Source organism: Anser anser, assembly GCF_964211835.1.
Source record: "Anser anser genome assembly, chromosome: 1".
Lineage (NCBI taxonomy): Eukaryota > Metazoa > Chordata > Aves > Anseriformes > Anatidae > Anser > Anser anser.
In genome coordinates, this window is record NC_139720.1 from 139157509 (window position 1) to 139178575 (window position 21067).

The window sequence follows — 21067 nt, forward strand, 5'->3', positions numbered from 1 at the left end:
CTCGGGCAGCCATGGGCAGGGAAATCGTCCAGCTCAAGAGCGCGAGCAGTGATTCAGCCTGCCCGCTACCTAGGCTAGCCCACACCAGCACGCTGCCCAAGAGGAGAGGTGAGTAAGGGACCTGAATCAGAAGTCACGGGAAGCTGTCTGAGCACGGGCCAGCATTCTTCTTCTTTGTCCGTAAAGCCAAGAAGCCTCTGGGGTAGTTAACCACCCAGAACTTCACCCAATCGCCCTCAAACCATGATGATGTTTTAATGTATTTTTAGAATTCTACAAAAGCTTAAGGCACACTCACCAAAAAAAAAAAATACTTGCTGCTTTACCTATGCAAATTGATTTTTCCACATCCAGAATTAGCTAACATTTACCATTTTACCTTAACCATTATAATCACATTTTTAAGTACAAATCAAGAGTCCCTCCATGCCACGACAACGTAGAAGAGAAGAATTTGTCAAGCCTGCCCCATTCCTTCACTGTTTGAACTTATTTTGTTTCATAAAGTAACTTTTTTTTTTTGTCCTGAACACCTAAGGAGTATCACTAGCAACTACCACAGCTCATTCAAATAAGTTTACTCTATTTATATTGAAACCAAAGAGTCAATTACCAAATATGCCCATTGTGGGCAGAAACATGCATCTTAAAATATGTACAGGAGAAACCTCTAAGCAAGTCAGGAAGCATGGCTTTCACATTGGATCTCACTGGACTGAAAAGGGACAGCTCCTCAAAGTCTCTGCAGTGTATCACAAGAATGGAGTTGAAGGCCTTACCTTTTATTATTACTGTTATTTTAAAAATCATCTCCCTGTGCTCCTCCCGTTCCCACTTTTGTCCAAAGACAAAGCTGCTGATCACCTGCACGCAGTTTTTCAAAACTTTACCAGTTAAACTCTTACCCTCTCTAGGTCCTGCCTCAAATGCATGAACATCCTCATGCGAGTATGAATGCTATCTTCTTTTGGCTGCACTAAGCCATTTTCTTCATCCTCCTTGGGAGGAAACAATGGTTTGTTAAAGTTACTTTTTCGCTTTAATTTCCAGTAATTGTAGATGAAGTCTACAGCAAGTTTAGGAAGACCCAGTTCTGCTGCAACATCCTCCACTTTAACAAGTGAGTAAAACTCTTCTTCCAGCTCTCGGAGTTTCTGGGCTCGCAAACTGGTTTTCTCGCTCTCCGTTTGCTTCTGGTCTGACATACTTTTGGGATGCTCATCAACGTCAGGCAGCGAATTCTGTTTGTTCTTGCTGTGCTTTAGACAATACGACTTGAACTTGACCTCATCCCCGTCATCCAGGATAGTCTTCATCTCTAAGCTATGCTCGAAGGCACAGGTGACATGAAAGGCAGTGATGCAGCTTTTCACGGAGCACTACAAATGGAAGAAAAAAGAAAACAACACTTAAGTCACTAAGACTAGCAATGAACCAGAAAAAAATATATCCTCATTACATCAAAGTTTATCCCTACCAAATCATATCTCCTAAGCACTCTTAGAAGTATCTGTTGATCTCTTCCAAGTTGGTATCATGTGACTTTGTATTTTCTCATTTTTGAACACCGTTCCGTGGAAGGATCCACCTCTGATCTACATGCTACCAGTACTTGCACTTCTCAGGCTTGCTCAAAAGAAGGCAACTCAGACCATCTCCTAACTCTCTACGCTGGAGTGCTTAGGGAACTAATTTGTTAGCAAACAGCTATGAAAAAGTAGGCAGCTATCCTACAGTTGTCTTGATCATAACATCTCCAAATACAGGAAGAACAAAATTAAAAAAAAAAAAATCCCCATCTCACAGGCTCAAGAGTCACAGGAAAACAAGTACATACCTGAATGCAAGCACCAGTTTTCAGTTTGCATAAACTACACACTAAAGCCCATCGACTTGGTGGAATGTGAGACACCTTTGTGATCGGCTCCATCCTTTCTGGGCAAGCAATACTAACCTGAAAACAAAAAACGGCATGGAAAACAGTTACCAAGGCAATAAAAACAAGCTCTCTGCTAATACCAGAGCAAGAAGTATGACCACATATTTATCTCATTCACAGATATCTATGTGCTCGTGCTTCTTAGCAAGTGACCCCAGAAGATCCTGCATGAAGAAAACCGTGTTGAGGAATACAATTAGTTTAACCTGGTGGCTAGAAGTTGCAACTCTTCAGAAGATTTTAGGCATCTGCAGCATGCCTTGTTATGAACCATTTAAGAGACTACAGTAAATGATGGCAAAGTTTATTCCCTTTCAATTCTGTATTTTTCTTCTGTGCTGCTTAAACAGATCTAATTTAAAAAGTACCAAAACGCAAGCTAGTCAGAACAAAACAGGAACGCTTACTCACACTTACCTGAAAAGTTTCCTTCTTTAAGATCCACAGATCCACTACAAGAGCTACTTCTGCCCGCTCACAATTTGGGGCAGAACCAGATCTATCAGTCAGCAGCCAGGGAAAGCCTCGCTTTCTGGCTTTACCTCCACTGAGCGCTCCCAGTGCAAGAGGTGACTCTAAAACACTTTCCTAAGTCTCGATGCCAGTCTCTAAAAGCTTGGATTTTGACACTTACACAAAGAAGAAACACTTTTAGAATTTAGCATTTGTGTGCTAAGGAAGGCTACCTGCCGGAAACAGAAATACAGTGCAATTCTAGCTAGAAAGATCTCCATGCTTCATATGAGTGATTGACCTGAGCAGAGCAGACCGGTGGTGGGATAAGGACCTCTTTGCAAAAGGGTCAAAACAAAGAATTCAAAGAAAGGAGGTTTCTAGGTCACGTTCTGTGGCACTGTGAGGTCAGAATAAAACTGATTCCTTAAGAAAGTAGTCAAGACTGAGACTTGAAAAGTTTGTTTTTTTTTTTTTTTTAAGAGGAGCTTAAGAGCATTACATTACAGTAATTTTCATAGATTATTCTTCCAACAACATAATAAGTCTCTTCTAGGGAAATCCACATCATACAATTAGTTTAAGACATGATAATTAAACTGTTGCCTTTACAAGGGCCAACAAACTAAGCTGGGTATGCTAGCTTCCCTTTTGGGGTATTTCAGCAATCACCTGATGCACACACTCATTTTAAAACCTGCTTAATCCCTAAGGAAGCAAGGCAGACATCCTCTGTGAGGTAGACTTTTCCAAGACAGCAGCGCCACACTGATCAAGTCTGAGAGTCAGAGCCACTATGCTCAAACTGAGTATTTTTGTTACTTTTCCTTATCTTTTGCATTGTTTTGAGCATCAGTCAAGTAGGTGGGAAAGACAGCTTTGCAAGAGATTACTTGGTTCATCATTTTCACATTTTAGGAAGTTGATCGGCAGTTCATAGACTAATGACAAAAACTGACTCAAATAAGATTTATATTTGTTATAGTAATTCAACCTCCAATCCTCCGCTTGCAAGCCCCATCTTCTGGAATATGCTGAGGTCAGCCAGTGCTGCGTGACGTTTCCATTCAGCCCAGTGACAGGCACAAGTGCACGTCACTCAACTCCAGAACCCACGAGTCCCATCATTGGGTGTGCTTCAGCCTTCTCTCGGACCAAAACCAGAGTCAGAAAGATTGGTGCGGAAAACCAACAGGACTTTGCACCTAGAAGCCAGCAGTATCAATCGCTGTTTTGATACCGGGAGAAACCGCCAGTTCAAATCATTTAAAAAAAAAAAAAAAGCAAGATGAGGAAAAGAAACAAGCTGCGACCCATCTGCCAGAACTAAAACCTAATTCTGAGAAATCTTTGTTAGAAAGGTAGTGGGATGCTCCAGAGAGATCCCGGAGAGGACAAGAAGGAGAATGTGGAGGCAGTATGTGATGCATTCATCAGGTAGAGATGAGGAACAGTTTCATCTTTTGTGGACTTCTATAAATCAGCAGAAAAGGGACAAAGCTGTCCTAAAACTCTTGAATTGTTCCACAAAATCATGTTCAGCACTCCTAAATGTCAAAAGCAGCTTTTTTGTTTCCATAATGAAAGACCCTTTACCAACCTAACTTGATGCTGCTCAAAACAGAGCTGGTTACGAGTTGCCCAGGTGTTTCTGAAACAATATTGTAAAGAGACTGACCACATTTCTTGTCCCAGTTACCAGAATCAACAGGTAAGACTTCCCGGGGGAATTAAGGGGTTGCATCAACTTGCCATGCTGTCTTTATTCCTTTCAAAAAGGAATCTTCAGTGATTTTCTTCTGACATTGGGTAGCACCAGCTTTCCACCGTGTGTCCCAGCCAAAGCTGGGAACTGACACACACCTCCCTCTCGCTCTCTGCCCCCCTTTACTGCTCTCCCTGCTGCTTCCCCAGAGGGGACTCAGAAGGGCAGGAAATATTTACGTTAGAAATACTGTCCCTTTGGCTTGCAATGCTGCCTGTTTACATTACCCCGCGTTGTAAAAACACGAAGAGGCGCTTAGAGTCAGGTGCAGTTTATTTATACTGGCCTCATGCTGCCTGCGTGTTTCTAATATTCAAAGAGAGAAGTCAAGGCAAAGTTTGTCTGAACTTGGCTGTTCACGAGGGATCCAGAGAGCTGAGAGGCCAGCCTTTCCATTTCCCCAAACCTCCCTTCCCAAGACAGAAACGACTGTCTGCCTTAACATGTAGCTTCTCTGTTACTCCTTCAAGTTGCGTCAGGTTACATTTTGACTGCCGTACTCCTAAGAAGTTACAAGAGTGGGAGAGAGTGAGAACACCAGGCTGCTGAAGCCTCTTCTCTGTGACTTATGCGGTGAGCTGACATCTCCGTCATCACCCTGCTCTCCGCTGGTAGCCTGCCACCAGCAGCCACACGTTGGGTGTGATGAGAGATCTGCATCGGTGGCCCAGCGGCTGGAGCGCAGCCACGCGCAGCAGCAGCAAAGGACAAGGCATTTGAGACCTCTCCAGCTGCAGCAAGGAAAAGTGGCTTTGTGCTTCAGCTGACAACACGCTGACTGAGGGAAGATGTGCCTGCAGCGGGTCCTCTAAGGCAGAAAAATCTTGAACTTCAGAACAGTGCAAGTTTTCTGATCTCAAAGTTTTTCCTTTTTGTCAAAGAACGTCTTTTAAGAAAACATAGAAGAGACATTTACACTAAAAGACAATAATGGCAGAAGAATAAAAGGATATAAACCAACGATGAGGGCACTTTGTAAAGTAAAAACCTTCAAATGTCTCAATCAGCCAAGTGAAGGTCAACACAGCCTTTTGACACCATTAGCTTACTGGGGGAGGGAGAGAAGAAAAAAACAAACACATTTTAAGGGAGTGCTGAATGAATTAATGAAGGACAATACCCAGTGCAACTGCGTGCAACACGCTAGCCTACACTTGGTGACTCATCAAGTCCCTCTTTGAACATTTTACCACAAACATGATCATGGCTCACTTTTCTCTGCGTTCTGCCTTGCTCTGTTCTGTTGGGAGCACAGTGGGAAGTAGCAGTGATTTTATAATTCGTTTGCTTCTTCTGGGGGAGTTCCAAGGGAATATGCATCATGCCATAAAGTATCTCCAGGTCTGCGCCTTTCCAGTCCACTGATCACATAAGGCCGCAGTGATTCTCCAGATAGGAACCCAACATTTTCACAGAGATTCCCAAAGCTTTCTTTGGCTTCCTTGGTGACTGATTAGTTTTTTTCCCTCCTACAAACAACAATGCAGGGGACAGAGAGGATGAACGGATCCCAAGAGGCGTTTCCCACCTCTCCTGGCAGGTGTCACCTCCTTGCTACGCCTGACACACTTGGCTTTGGTGCAGAGGGGAGGAGGTGCCTGAGGCCCAGAGTGGCCGACGGCTGTGGGAGCAGCTGGCTTTCAGCTCTCCCACCTGGGTACTCCCTTGGCTTCTCTCCCTCAGCCGGAGGGAGGTGGGCAGGCAAGAAGGCAGCACTGGCTCCCCGTCCTGTAGTCAGCTGCTTTCCAAACCTGCCTTTTCCTCTTCTGTTGCGAAGGACATCAAGGCAACCGCATGCAGAAAGGACCTCTAAGGAAAACCAGTCTGCTCAGAGACAGGCGCTTCAGAAGTACAGAAGTCAGGAGATTTTTATTTATTTTAATCTTTTGTGTTTTGTTCCCCTCTACTCCTTTCTCCCTAAAGGTGGATGAGACACTAGGAAGTACACGCTGGCCTGAAGGGAAAGCAGAACTGCAAAGATAACCTCCTTGCAAATCAGATATATGCCTGTGACAGAGCTAGGAAACACACATTGCATCGTGCTGCCATGTTAAAAAAAAAAACTTCCAGAATCTTCACATCTTCCTCGTGAAGTTTTGCAAACGCAAGGCCTGGCTGCTTCGGAGGAGAAGGCTTGAGAAATAAGGCATCGCCTTGATATCACAGTGCCAACGGATGTGGCTACAGCCTCACGCTAAACCATCCACTGTCATGATCTGTGGATCTTACCAGAAAGAAATCAGAAATATCATTCTGAGCACAAAATTAAACACACAGCCCATCTATATGTGAGTGAATATTCCAATTTACACAACTATAATGTCATGCTAAACTTGATTCTAAATAGAACAAGTGTACAGCTTCATTATTAAACTTTATTTATGTCCATGTAACTAAAAAGCCTTTTCTTATAAAATATAACATGAGAGATTTTTCTTCTCCCCACCATTCAGAAAAAAATCAGTGTAAAAAAGCCTTAACTACAAACATCTCCCCACCTCAGAGCCCATCCAATACAAATCATGCAATATGTTCAATATGTTTGGGTTTCTTCTTAAAAAGCAGAACAGACCAAAAAAGTGAATGTATTCATGCAAATTATACACCTAACCAAGAGCTCACACATTTATCAGGAGCTAAGAGAGACGACGAAGCTGCAGTTACGCAGCGAACGCTACCTTACATCAGTGAGCCTTTCCAGCAGGGCACTCAGATGCCATAACGACACCAAGAAGTGCTTGCTCAGTGTATCGGCGGGGGGAACGAACGACAAAGGGATTAATTAACGGAACATAAGCTGGACTCTCTCCCAGCCTTTACAGATTTTGCAGACTCATCAGAAGAAAGCCCAGGACTAAGCCATACAGATACATTAAAATCATGAGAATGTGAAAAAGCAAAGGAGAGAACAAGGAGGAGGAGGAAGAGGAGGAGAAGGAAGAGGAGAGGAGAGACCACAACACAAAAGGCTGAGGCAGAAATTCGGCTTTACCTCTGGAATCCAGAGGGCACAGCTCACATGTGCCCACTTGGTCCCTGTCCTGGTGGCTTTCATGGCACCTCCTCGTTTGGGACACAGGAGGCACTGAGGATGTATCCCCAGAACGCAGGTGCGGCACAGCCAGCTCCCTTCAGGGACTTTTAAGATTCCGTAGCACGCCTGGGAAGAAAACAGGGATCGAGATCATTGCACTAATAGGATTTCACATCCAAACATTAATTTTCATACGGCACAAAGCTTTCAGATCCTAAAGGCATTGTTTGGCCTTTGCTTAATCCTTCTCCAATTTTGTTACCTTAAAAGGAGTCAGGTGATCAAAGAGATTTACAGCCTATAAAACAAACACTTTCTATGCCTGCTTCTTTTTAAAGTATGTGTCTTGGTATTATTTGTTCACAGCATAAAACAGCCATTGTGACTGAACAACAAACACTGCCATTAAGAACCTTCATCTTTGCATTTAGTGACTTTTTAAGTTTCTGAAGGAAACAACGCAGACATCTCTTTTAAATTAGCTTCTGCATGTAACCCTGCCTTAAAAAATCACTATTTCCTATCATTAACAACTTTACACTCTAACATAATTCTATTTAGATGTGAAGCAATGAGCTGGTTTTTGAAGATTTTTCTGAAGATTTTTGCATACAGTATTAAATTACCTTTGTGGTTACAGTTCTGACAATCATTTGACTTTATATGTAATATTGCAAGAAAAATTACAGTATATAGTGGAATTATGAGATGCTGGGTTTTAGGCCTATTTCCCTGAATATTGCGTTTAACCCCTTGAAAATTGAGGAATTTCTTACCTTTTTCTAAATTTGAGGATTAAAAAGAAAAAAAGAAGAAATGTAGTTTGCTTTCTGATTCAGATTCATAGCTGTTCCTAATGGCAAACTACACATGTACATAGATGTACCCTATTGAATATACACACATATTAAAGCTGAGTGTATCCAAAACCACTCACAGTAAGAAGCGTTATCAACAGGGCTGCTTTCTAAGGAAATCACGCCATTCCCAACACCCTACCTGGGAACGGTAAGGCTGAAAGCCTTGCCAGCTGAAACCAGCCTTTTAGATTCAAATCTAGTATAAAATCCCCGAGTCTGCTCCCCCAGCCTTCTGGTTCTAAGACCCTGGTCCTTACTGTGAAGCAGTATCAACAAATACTGCACATTCCTGTCATGCCTAGAGAGAGGGGGACTTTCCTGAATGAAATCCCGCATCACAAGAACACCAGGACAGACTAACCTAAACGCTATTTTCATGTTTGACTGTTGTAAAAACCCAACAGGGGGAGCTGTAATCTAAATTTTACAAGTGATTTATTTTTTTTCCTGTTCTGAGGCACATTCCCACCAACACTCTTTCTATTACTGATGCAGAAGTGGCATTATACCAAAAGATCACATTTAGGAGGCTGGAAATGGACGTAAACCATTTCCTAATTTAATCCAGCTAATGAGTGGAGGCGGCCTAGGCTACCAAACCAGTAACTTGGCAATCTGTCTGAGCTGGCATGAGAGGGCACTGTGAAGGAGGAAATCTCTCGCACTCCTCCTCCCCGCCTCCAAGCGGCGTGATGACGAACAGACCTGATGAGGCTGCTTGGTGAACCAGGGCCCATCCAGATTAAAAATCAAACTGATAACTCTTTCTGGTGGCTTGCTTGCTGCCAGGCTTTCTTAGGATTAGCTCTAGCCCAGGCACACTCCCCGGCTCACGCTGGGCAGGCCTGGTCCCTGTGGCTGGGGAAGGGGCAGGGGGAGGAGGCAGCAGGCCACCAGCTGCAGCTAGTGGGCAACCCCGAGCCTCCTGCTGCAAATTCATCATTACTTACAAAGAGGCACGAGCAGAAGCTGCCTCCAGAGCTGGCACCCCAGCTGTAAAATCCCTTCTCAAACAGGACATGCCAGAAACCACAGGACTCGTCTCCACTTTTTGGTTACAAGGATACCTCTGCTTGTCTAGGCTGAGCTCAGCTGGAGCGAGGCCCTGGCTACATCTGAAACACCATAAATACGAGCAGCGTTCAGACCAAGTGCTCGGCCCTTGCAGGTGCTTATGCCTCCCAAAAAAGATCGGCCTGTTAAAGCACCTACATGTGGTTTCAGGTGGCTAAATTTGGACAGTCTGTTTGGCCAGTTAACAACTCAATCAAGGAGGGAAAAACCCCAGCTCTGAAACAAGCGATCTTTGAATTCTTTACATGTAGGCAGGCAGCACTCTCCACCCTGTTTATTTTCAAACGGAGGGTTAATAAAGAGGTTTATGGTCACAGAGAAAGCACTTGCAAGTCCTGAGGACGCTTCATGCTCCTACTGGATGATAGAGGTCCACACACAGACTGTGCTCGGCCACTTATCTACTGTAACTCTCAGAGTACAAAATTTGAGCTTGGTATTGCACCACCCTCCTTACCCAGAAAATCACAAAGCCCTCCACATTCACATTTAACACTGGCTCAAATTCCACACTTGCCAAGGTAAACAAAGATCAGAGGACAGTGTCAACATCTCTGCAGGCACTGACCTGATGGACACAGATATTACACTTGTCACAAAACACCATATCATTCCCATCTTCACTGTCAGGGGACCGGCACACATCACAGATGACATCTTCGTCGTACTCTATGCCCAGTCCTTCTTCAGTCTCAATTGCATGATTCATGTTCTCATGACAGTGCCGTTCCAGCACTTCAATAGTCTTTTCCATTGTGTTTTCATCCAGGGGCCCGCATCCTACAGTGCAGAACGGGGAAAGGGGAATTGGGAGACAGTCAGGTGCTTTTGACCCAGTCCGAGAGGCAGAAAAAGAGAACAACTTCCAGCAACTACAGCAGCATACACATGACTTAAATGAAAAACAAATAAACAAAAGGTCTTTTATCATTCACTGGCTAATTTTAGCAGGATTTTATAAATACAAACAGAACTACTACTGAAGTAGAAGTTCGGATTGTACATAAGACAAAAGACATCACTCTAACTGCTGGACTACGCACAAGAAGATGGCTGCTAATTTTGATTTCTTGTTGCAACTGATACACAGGGAGATGGAAAAGATAAATGACTGCTGAAACAAAGTGCCTTCTGGTATTAAACTGTTCTCTCCAGTGCCAGGATATTTTTTCACTCCCTGAACATACAGGATCACAGTATCATTCAGGTGGGAATGGACCTTGGAGGGATCCAGCCCAGCTCCCTGCTCAGAGCAGGGTCAGCACTGAATCCAGATTAGGTTGCTCACAAACATACCTAGTCAGACCTTGAAAATCTCCACAGATGGCCATTTCAGCCCCAGAAAAGCCTTGCGTTTGGGAACAGCACCCAGTATGCCTAGGAAGCTTGTCCTTGCATCCTCCTTTTACATAAGGAAGGCTCTGGAGCTCTGTCATGAATTCCCTCCCTCACCAAGCCGGTGACACATCTAACTACTCGTTTTCCTGAGTGCCTGGATGATCACTCTTGTGCTTGGAGGAGGTTGTCCTTAAAGCCTTGCTAGCTCTTTCCAGCAATTTCACCTTTCAGAGTTGCCTCACTGACCCCACCTAGCAGCTTCCCAAATAAGCAGAAGCCTACTCTCCATAAGCCCAGGAGCAGAAGGCTATTTCCCTTCTTTGCTCACCTCAGGATCTCAGTCTCTACTATTTCATACCTGCTACAGCCAGTGCCATTATCAATTAGCCCACCCCATCTAGTTCCTCCTTCATCAAGCAGATCCAGGAGATGTTAAATATCTCCCTTTTGCTCACTGAGCTGCATTCATCCATGGAAAAGCACCAGCTGCACAGACTATCCCACCACAACCCCGTTATTCCAGCAATATCTCCAGGATTATTTTCCATAGTTCACTGCCCCTCAAAGCCTTCTATACCCACAACTTGTGTGGAAAAAAAAAGAAAGTTTATTTAGCAGATTTTAAATGGGCTAGCATGTGTGCAACTTAATTATTCTGTTAAGAACCCAGCATGTACGCTCCTCAGAACTCTGTATTTTGTAGCAATTATATGTTCAATTTTAAAAAATGGAAGCATATGTTTTTCCTACGCAATATTTTTAACCTTTAAAGCCCTAAAATTAATTCCACCTGGTTTGGGCTTTTTCCCTCCTGTATCAGTCTGCAGAAGTTGCACACGATTTTGGACGTGAAGAAGTGTTTAGGCACAACAGGTAAAACATCAAACACTAACTGATCCAGTAACTCATTTTAAACATTTTTATAGATGTTCATTACCTCGTTTTTCCTAGCATTTCCATCAAATTCTCATTCAAAGATCTTTAAGAAATCTCACACAGCAGACTACTACTCAACCAGCAGCAGCAAACTGCTGCTTTAAAAACTAGAACATGTTGTGAAATTACCCATTTCAGTAAGCTCTTCATTTAGCTCCTGGAGCCAAAAGATGTCCATATCATCCAAGTCATAGCGACACACAGATTCTGCCAGTTCCAAAATGTTGATGTAACCTGGTTCTGTGGGCTCTTGGCTGGAACAGTGGATGTACTTCCTGGGTCGTGTATACAGTACTTCTTTTACTTTTTCTACTACAACCCTGCACGTGAAAGTAAAAAGGAAATGGAGAGTTAGCTACAGCTTTTTAAGATTCAGCCTTGAAAGACATGAAATATTTGTTATCAAGTGCAAAGAAATCTAGCATCTCACAGATTTTAAACTAGCCTGTGAGTGAAGCCAGGGTGGGAAGACAGGATTCTGTAAATGTCATTCCTTCACATGAAATATGTTAAGGTTTGCTACGTATACAGAATCATTTTTAAAATGTAAGCCTGTGCATATTTTCAACTTAACAAATGCTACTAGCATGGCGATGCAAATGTTTTTGAAACCCACAGAAAGTATTATGCACGAAAAACCCTACAATCTTTGTTCTATCTTCTTCCTAAACGATAGAAGGAAATCTTGCCAGCTTATAATCTTCAGGATTCCAGCTTTTTCAGGAAAGCTTGATTTATTCTGCTGCAGTTAGCGGGAGGAGGAGGAGATGTTTGCTCTTCATTTGGGTTAAGCAGTCTACCCGTATTTTATACATGGCACTCCATCCACATTACAAATGTATTATTTTTATTATGTAAGAACAATTCTGTTGCTGAGCAAAAACATAAAGGGGAAAAAACAGCTAAAAATCATCCAGGAAGCGAGGGGAAAAAATACTGGTGTTTTTAACCTTTCAATTATTTTAAGAGATAAAAATTAGCGTTTGCCTAGTAAACTAGCCTATGAGAATGGAGAGACTGACCCTAGCTAGATAAAGTCAGTCTGTCTTTCTCTGCATTTAATGCAAGAGGCCCTGCATGTGAAAGGAAGCCAGGGAGATACTGAATGGAACAGTGCCATATGTGAGAAGCTCTGCATGCTTTCCAGAGCTCGCCCTCCCCGGCACCAGGAGAAAAGAAAAGCTGTGGGAAACAAGGCAAGAGGAGGAAAGAAGGATCAGGCAGCAGTCGAGCAGTATCCCACATAATTCTAACTGGACAATGTGGGTTGTCAATGTTAGCACAAACAATGTTCCTCTGCCATTCTTCTTCCCCCCTTCACCTCGCTCATTTTTTCCTCATGTTCCCTTGTAAGCTTTTCTTTTCTCTAGTCCAGCCCATTCTATATCAATTTTTAACTCTAATATAATACCACTGGTATGAGATGCAATATATTTATTTTTAATAACTTGGTACTGACAATAGCCCCAGTGGAAATTAGATTATGCTGGCATCAGCGCTTTCACTGGACAACTCATTTATCTTCGTCTTGAAGACCATGCTGGCAGTAATACTTCTACGCTAAAACACACTTTTTCCACCATGAAAGGTTACAGGATTACACTGTCACCTTTTCCCGGTCTAAAAACAACAAGAGAGGACAAACAATCTGTCTCCTGAAACTGACATCACTGAACTTGTATAATGATCAGCAGCTATTTGTGGAAAAAGATAGCAGAAGGAGTTAAAAGCTCTGGCAACAGCAACAAAAATTGTATTATGTGAACGAGTAGCTTTATCGGGTACCAGCTATTCCTGAGTGCCTACTGTTCTATTTCTTCATGCTTTATAGGGAGGCTTTTCAAGTAGCATGAAAACAACGCAAGATTTAGGTTTATTTTTAATTTAACTTTCCACACTTAAAAGAGAAAACAGATTTAACCCATAGCACCACGTGACTCAGGAAAAAATAAAATCCCCTTTTAACACTTGCAATGTAGATACCATCATGGTATACAGACAGAACCAGGTCTGAAGTGCCACAGAAATGTCTTCCAAATTGGTGCTTGTTTGGCTTAAAAGAATGCCTGGAGGCTGCTGCATTGGAGATTTAACTGTAACAACAAGGAAATGTGACTGTGTTCAGACCACCTCTCTTCTGAGAGGCCACCTTCTCTGAGTTCACGTTCTGCACACATGCTTTAAGTGTAATCTCTGTTACCTGAGAGAAGGCTGTGGAATTGTTTCTGGACTGGCTGGAACTTGGACTCCTTTCTCCCATTCCTGTTTCCATGTGTCCGCAAAGACATAATATTCATCGGGGTTAACATGGTGAGAATCTGGTAGTTTCATGGCACTAATGAGATCCTTGCGGAACACCTGCAAAGAAAACCCAAGGAGAAGAGAGGCTTAAGAAAAAAGACTTCCACCAGAGAAAGTAGTAGGTATTTTTCCTAATCTACACTGAAACAATGCACGTATGTTGTTTTCTTTAAGAGTGCTGACACATAAACACATTAATTTGAAATCGTCTAGATTACTAACTCTTAATGACAAGAATTTTCAGCTAACTCAAAACCACGCTGCCACCTGAAGTCTAATCAGAAGGAAGAAAGCAAGCTGCTGCAGGTTACCAAGGGAAAGGGGAAAAGGAGGCCTGTACCTAGTTTATTTATAATATCACTTTCAAACAGCTCATTTTACTTGCCAGTCTGCGTGCTTCATCCCAACTTAGGTACAAGGTTGCATATCTTTTTCCTTCGCTCACTGAAGCTCCCTCTAATTGTCATATTCATCATGAGCTAAGAGCAGTTGCCATGGCAAAGTTGATGTACAGGCACTTGCTCATCTACTAAATCCATTTGAAGTTTTACTGGTCAGGATCTTCAGGATTGAAGACAAACAGCTGCCTACACTGAAGCACGAATTCTGCCTTGCTTTGTGCCGGAACCCCAGCAATGCTACCACAAAAACGCAATCCAGCCTCGGCACTCTTTAGCAAATCCGTGTGGTGAAATACGTCATACAGGCTGCCACAAATCCACCTGTGACAAACCTCCAGCTCTAACATTCAGCTGCTGGCTGCAGAGGATTCCAGTTTGAGGAACATGCAACCAGGATTATCAGCTGTCTCAAAGCTTACTTAATGTAAATGCCTGTCAACTACAGGTGCAGGAAATTTAAATAAAAGGCACATGATTTTTCCCCCCCCCCCTTCCCACTGCTACCCTGCCCAAGTTTAACATTCGTAAAAGCAGAACAGCGACTGCGGCTTGGTGTTGGGGAGACATGGCAACTAATTAATTGTATTATCGTAACAAGAAATCAAATCCTCAGAGGGCAATAAAATGAAAGGGAAAATATCCCTGCAGTAAGCTGTGGCAGGTTGAACTCTTCTTACTAATTCGGTTTTATAGCCAGAACAGTAATGAAATACTTCAGAGCCAAATATCTTAGCGTACCCTTTTCAATTTGACAGCACCAGACCGGTTAATGCCTACTGCAAAAATTCTCAGCTGTTCTTGGAAATCATCAAGAAATAGTTATATAAAAAAAAAAAAGGCACTACACTTTTAACTAGAAACAGGTACTGAAAGAGGCTGCTGGTAGCTCAGAGCACAGGAGTTGCTTCACTATGCACTACGGCTGCACGGCTCGTAGGCTGCCAGGAGAGCAAGTTAACCTGGGAACTCAAAAATACAGAGCAACTAGAGCCTCAGTGACACGAGTGAAAGCATTAACACCGTAAGCATCCATTTTAACCCAAGCAGTACATCTACGCAGCAAAAATAAAATGTGCAGTGTTTTATGCCATTGCAAAAAAATTTAATTTTCTTTGATATGAATACAGAGCCAGGTTTGTGAGGGACACTAACCCGGCACAGGGCCAAAGAAACCTGTAAGGAAGAAATAATCCAATAACTGAGAAACGCAATGGTTTAATCATTACAACGTATATTCCTCAAACCTTATCTGAGGTTAAGTGCTTTACAAACTACCTTTTAAGGCACTGAGAAACACAGACGTAGAGTGTTACATATCAAAACCACTATTTTTTAAGCACTAAATTAAAAATGCTCTGAAAGGCATCAGTACTCTAACTACATCTAACTACACTGCTTAGCAGCAAATTCATCTTCTGATCATCCATTATGTATGTGAGCTATACCATCTCTATTTTTAGAGCACAAAGCCCCTGGAGCATGAACTTTTTTTTTTGCCTGACCACACAGTCACCATGCAACAATATTAAGTTCTCCACCTCAGGTTGCTGAAGTTTACAGTAGTGGTACCACTGGAGGTCAAAGATTTAAGCAATATAAATGTAATGGTTGAAACCTTAAGGAATTCCAAATTCAACTCAAATTTCCCTAAGAGTGCTTTCCTTGCCATTCATACTTACAGCACGAGTACAACTGAGTATTTCCTGCAGACACCTGGAATCCTTACAGAGACACCGCAATCTCTAGCTCTCATCATTCATCGTTTCTTCACGCGGCCCATCTTCCAACAGTAAAACACTCTCAGAGGACAACATTTCAGAACATGTGTCTTTATCACTTGTGCTCTGTGCTTATTTTGTTGTGGAAGCAAACGAAAACACCCAGGGGACCAAGGAGAACTTTCTTATCAATTAAGTAAATTTTACTCCTGCAGTTGGCCTCAAGGCTACGAGCTGAGCCAGCTCAACAAAGGGCTGAAACTCAGGATTTAGACAGCCAACTTCTCCTCATGGTTGTGTCTTTTTGGACGCTTCTTTGATGCTTACTGCATCCATAAGGCAACAGCCAGTGCAACCCAGAGCACGGTCTCTCCTCCCAGCAACAACCCCCTTCACTTCCAGTCAGCCCACGAAGGGCAGTGCTCATCTTTCAGTCACACCAGTGAGCGTCAGTCACCCCAAAACTTTTACATTTCTAGCCCCACATAAAACACAAGCCTTCAGCTGTATTTTAGCATCACCTGTAATGTCACACAAATTGCAAAAAGCTCAATAATGAGCATGCCTAGGCTAGCACTGCGCCCCCATCCATCTAGGAGGATGCGTGACCCGTCGCGTGAGGAGGCTCGGCCCACGCCACGCGTCTTGTACCTCACGCAGGAGGTCTCTGCCCAGAGGAGCTACAGCTGCCAGAAGCCAGCTGATCAAAGTCATCTACCTGCTGGAAGCCCCCTCGGAAGTTATTGTGACAGTGGGATATTCAAAAAGTGTTTTTGGCAATTGAAAGCGTGAAGGAAGAGATGAATTTCAGCCCTCCTTACCGTGCGAGACTGTTTGGTCTGAACCTCTCCTGTCATGTAGCTGCCAGGAGCTTTAAAGTTTCGGCTGAAAATGGTGCAGCAATTTGTCTCAATGAAGTCAATGAAAAACACGCTTGCTTATGTCACAATAAAAATACCAAGCGTTTTGTTGAGAAACTGTAGATTTTTTTTTCACACTTTAAAGCTGGGACTCCAATTTAGAAGAAGAAACCTTGTTCTCTGGTCTTTTTGCTCTGCAGTGAAGTCTGACAAGATTTGCTGAAGCAATGAGAACAACTTAGGCACTGCTGCAGAGACACACTGTTGTCTCTAAGCCTTTACAGCCTAAATCCTACAAAAATTCTCCACAATAAGCATGCTCTGCTCCTCCATGGCACCAACACCAAGCTACGGTGAGATCATGGGCCTGTGGATGGAAAGATATGGTTCACGTATTTTATCTGTTTTTCAGACTTCTTAGTCCTATTTGTAAATTATGCTAGAAGAGTATGTCTAAGGAAGATGAACTTCTTGAATCAGGAGCTTGTAAATGTGGCACCAAAAGCTGTCTGACTTCAACATGAACTCCTTCTGCAAGCACTATGAAAATTCGACGTATAATCTTCCTCACAGGACCCTCCCCCCTGCGCCGACTTAGGGAATAAATCAAGGCTATCCACCAAAGAATATTACTTTCTGTGCAATATCCTTATCTGCTAAAGATATCGAGGGGGCACATGCAATGCTATGAAGAATTATAGTGAAACATTAGCATCAAAGACAGAGACTGGGTCTTAACCACACGACAGCCTTCTACAACCTCCATCTTCACTGAGCCATGCAAATATCAGATCTGCACAGACCTCAGGAACGTTTTGTTTGTGATTAATGCAAACCTAAAGCCACATCTGGGCGGAGAGGGGGAACCAAAACCTCCTTCCCCACTCAAAAAAAAAAAAAAACACACAACAACAACAAAATGAGAGTCAAAGACCTAATTTAATACCCCCACCCAAGCTTCTACCGGCAGTGACTGATCCTATTGCTCATTCAACTTATCTTGTCCAAATGCATGTGTCAGTGAGAGCGAATGGATTGGGTCACCTCTTAAAAATGGTAAGAAAAATCCTATTTCTTCTTGTGACAGTGAGCTTTTCAGTATGTGACCACCTACCTACAGAACGTCATGACGATAAGGTGCTCCCATGGCCATGTAGGCCACCACCGGGAACCACGTGGCAGAGGTTTAAGTAAAGTACATGTTAACCACTCTGCTGCTGTTACAATTAAAGCAGGATTTCTCCTGGATTGAATCTAAGTGCTTCACTCCTTAGGGTTCCCCTGGTGCCTGGCAGAGCCCCTAAGGAGTCAGCAGTACACATTTCATTTCCTTATGCCTGCTGTCTAGAATCAAGAAGACTGACTGGCCCAGAAAAGTAGTGATTTTTAAAAGGCAGGAGGGAAAAAATATGCCTCCCCCCACCCAGATTCCCCCAGAAGCATAACCTCAGAAATATCCTCAGTATCCTCTCTAAAAGAGAAAGCTGAAATATGGCTAGTAGTCTTCCTATTTTTGCATCTCCTTCACAACCCATCTTGAAGGCCAATGATGAAATTCCAGGTGCCAACTACCCATCCAACAGGAGACATGTTCTCCAAAATGCAGAGTGAATTACATAAGAACACAAGTTTTCCATCAGGTTTTCAGTCAGTTTTTATACACCTCCACAATTATCTTCTTTTTCATTCCAAAGTCACCCATAAGCAAAGCTTACTGTCCTGTTGTAACTCTCACGTCTAACACCATCAGCAAAAACTAAAGACGCTTAAGAAGCATCAGTTTATACCTAAAATCACTACATAAATAACACGGTAGACAAATTGTAGTAAGACCTAATACAAGCATAACGCAGCCACATAATATCTGAGTACAGATAGTCTAATCTAATACACCTAATCTTTGCATAGAAGTTTCACATCTGCCAAAGACTGCCCACCTACAGAGGACGAAGTTGTAAGGGACACACCACTTTCCAAAATTTAGCGGGCTCATCCTTGCGACGTAGATTTTGTCTCATTAATACATTGCAACCTGGGCGTTAATTTCTAATTTAAGGCACCTTATTACAAAGGAGACCAGAGTCTCAAGACAGGAAGGGTTGGTTGGTTTGTATTGTAGCAAAGCAAATAGAAGTCAAAATAATTGTAAAAACAGCAATGAAGCTACAGTTCCAGGCATATACACTGACTGGACCGAAAAACTAATGATGTTAAAACAGCTAAAGCAGACAGTAATGTGGCATTAAACTTGTACTTCTCAAACATCTAAATAATTTGGCCGTGTCCTGCAGTAAATCCTAATCTTCAAATTCCTACTCCCTAAAACTATTTTCAAGGATTAGCCAGGACTCAAGCAAATGAAATATTGCACTTTTCTTTGGAGCAGCCATTAATCTTCTCAGCCTCCTTTACAAGTGTTTATAGGAAAAACCAGGAAATCAGACACTAAATCAACCCCACCTAATGTCATTTCTCTGGTATCTCCGACAGCACCACCTCATGAGCCAGAAGAACATGCGAGAACTGTGTAAGAACACATCAAGTTTCCCTCTGGTTGCTAATCAGACGTAAGCTTTGGATTTGAGGATTCATCTCAACAATCAATTTTTAAAAATGGTATTAATTAAACAAGATATTTAGAAAAATCTGTACTCGTTACCATCCGTTTAATTCCTTTTTTAATCATGTTTAATTCTCAGTCTCAACAACTTCCTATGCAGATGAGCTTCACAGTCTAATTACATGGTGCACAGAAAAGGACATCCTATTAATTCCAGCAGACTTCCTAACTTTTGGCCTCATTCATATTCTCCCACCCTTCCTCCCCCATTCCTCCGTCACGAGGACAGGCAGGACCAGAGCTCCACCTCTGCTTTTTCCAGACCATCCAAACTTTACTATTACGCCTGCTCATTCAGTCCCAAAGGTAAAACAGCTCAGCCTTATCACAAGCAAACTTTTCCATGCCCTTGTGCATTCCAGCCACCTCTTGCTAAGGAGTTCAAGTATCTTGAGATGGTATCTCAAAGCAAAAAGATCAAAAAAAAACCAAAACCAGCAAGGTTGCACCTCTGATTTTCTGATTTAGATGAAAGCATTATCAGTTTTTTAACCAATTAACCCATGCAGGCTAAAAACCAGCTCATTAAAACGAATAAGGTATGTTGACCAGAGGTCTTGAGAAGCCCGCAGAGATGTCCAAGCTGTCGCAGTTAATTCAGAATCTTCTAAAGCACGCATGGAAAGGTGACAGTCTCCTCTTCTATTATGCATGGGACATGCCAAACGATATGATTTAATCATATTGCCCATTCATCCACAGAACAAAACCAACCACTTTCCAACTGCAAAAAGAATCCATTTTCTGCTCAGAGTCTAATCTTGCAGGGTGCTCCTCAGGATCAAGACCTACAATTTATGTGACAGTTAAATGCCACTAAAAAAAGTTTCACATACCCCAGTAATGAAAGCAGACCATTTACTTGGGGAAGACAAGCTACATTTCACATAACACAGCTGTCGCTATCAGCAACGAGGGATTAAAAACTACTATTGCTGTGGGATTCGGAACCGTATTTGCAAGGAGAGGTAAAATACTGCCACCTTAGACGGGCAGGGTTTAAAAAAAAAAAAACACCACACAATCCTAACTTACCTCTTCTACAGTTTAGAGAGGGTGGGAAGACTGAAAACAAAACAAAACAAAACATAAGCTTGAGTGTCACATAAATCTCTTTGGCTCTTCTGTGCGCCCCCCCCTAGCCTGAGGGAAAAGAAATGGTCAGTCATTCAGCATGGGCCAGCTAATAGGTTTTCCCTGCAAAAATGATTTCAACTTTTCTGCCATCGTTTTCTGCTGCAGCTTCCAAGGAGACAGGAAACAGCAAAGTACACGTTTCATGCTGAGCCAGGCATCCAAATGCCTCCTACCCTGCTACTCCCATGCAGCCTACTGTTCAGACCTGCGAGTCCCTCCTGTCCGGCTTTGAGCCCGTAAGGGGCAACTCTGCACATTGCCCACGGCCAACATCATCACAAAGATCTGAAAAAACTGTTCTGACTTATGCTGCTGGGGTGCCTGTAACCTTAACACTGTTTTGCTATTCAAAGTAAACACTACAGCAGACAGCTTGAAGTTACCATTTCAGTTGTTTGCCATAGATTACAGCTCAAGAGGAGCACAAGAGGAAGAGCTGCAGTCTCCCTTCTGAAGTCACCAAGGCAAACAGCGTGTTCTGAGGAAGCACCATCACAGGCTTGCCTTACTTGCACCAGCTTCTCAAGGAGAAGAGTGGGGTAAGCGGGCCTCAGGTCCCACGCAGTAATGTCCCGTCCACTTGCCTCCCTCCTGAAGCCATGAGAGGCAATGCAAGGCAGAGCAGTCCTCA

The 21067-nt window shown here is 42.9% G+C and overlaps 1 protein-coding gene across 8 annotated transcripts in view; it reads right to left on the bottom strand.

Annotated features, from left to right (window-relative positions):
- The window catches only part of JADE3 (jade family PHD finger 3), a 59689-nt gene that overhangs the window by 6513 nt on the left and 32109 nt on the right, over positions 1–21067 (bottom strand). For all 8 annotated transcript variants that reach the window (XM_083805354.1, XM_083805351.1, XM_083805355.1 and 5 more), the window contains 6 exons: positions 13600–13757; positions 11529–11719; positions 9694–9905; positions 7150–7317; positions 1838–1954; positions 906–1379 (listed from right to left, as the gene is read on the bottom strand). In XM_083805354.1, coding sequence (XP_083661480.1) covers positions 906–1379; positions 1838–1954; positions 7150–7317; positions 9694–9905; positions 11529–11719; positions 13600–13757 — 1320 coding nt within the window. The remainder of the gene's footprint in view (positions 1–905; positions 1380–1837; positions 1955–7149; positions 7318–9693; positions 9906–11528; positions 11720–13599; positions 13758–21067) is intronic.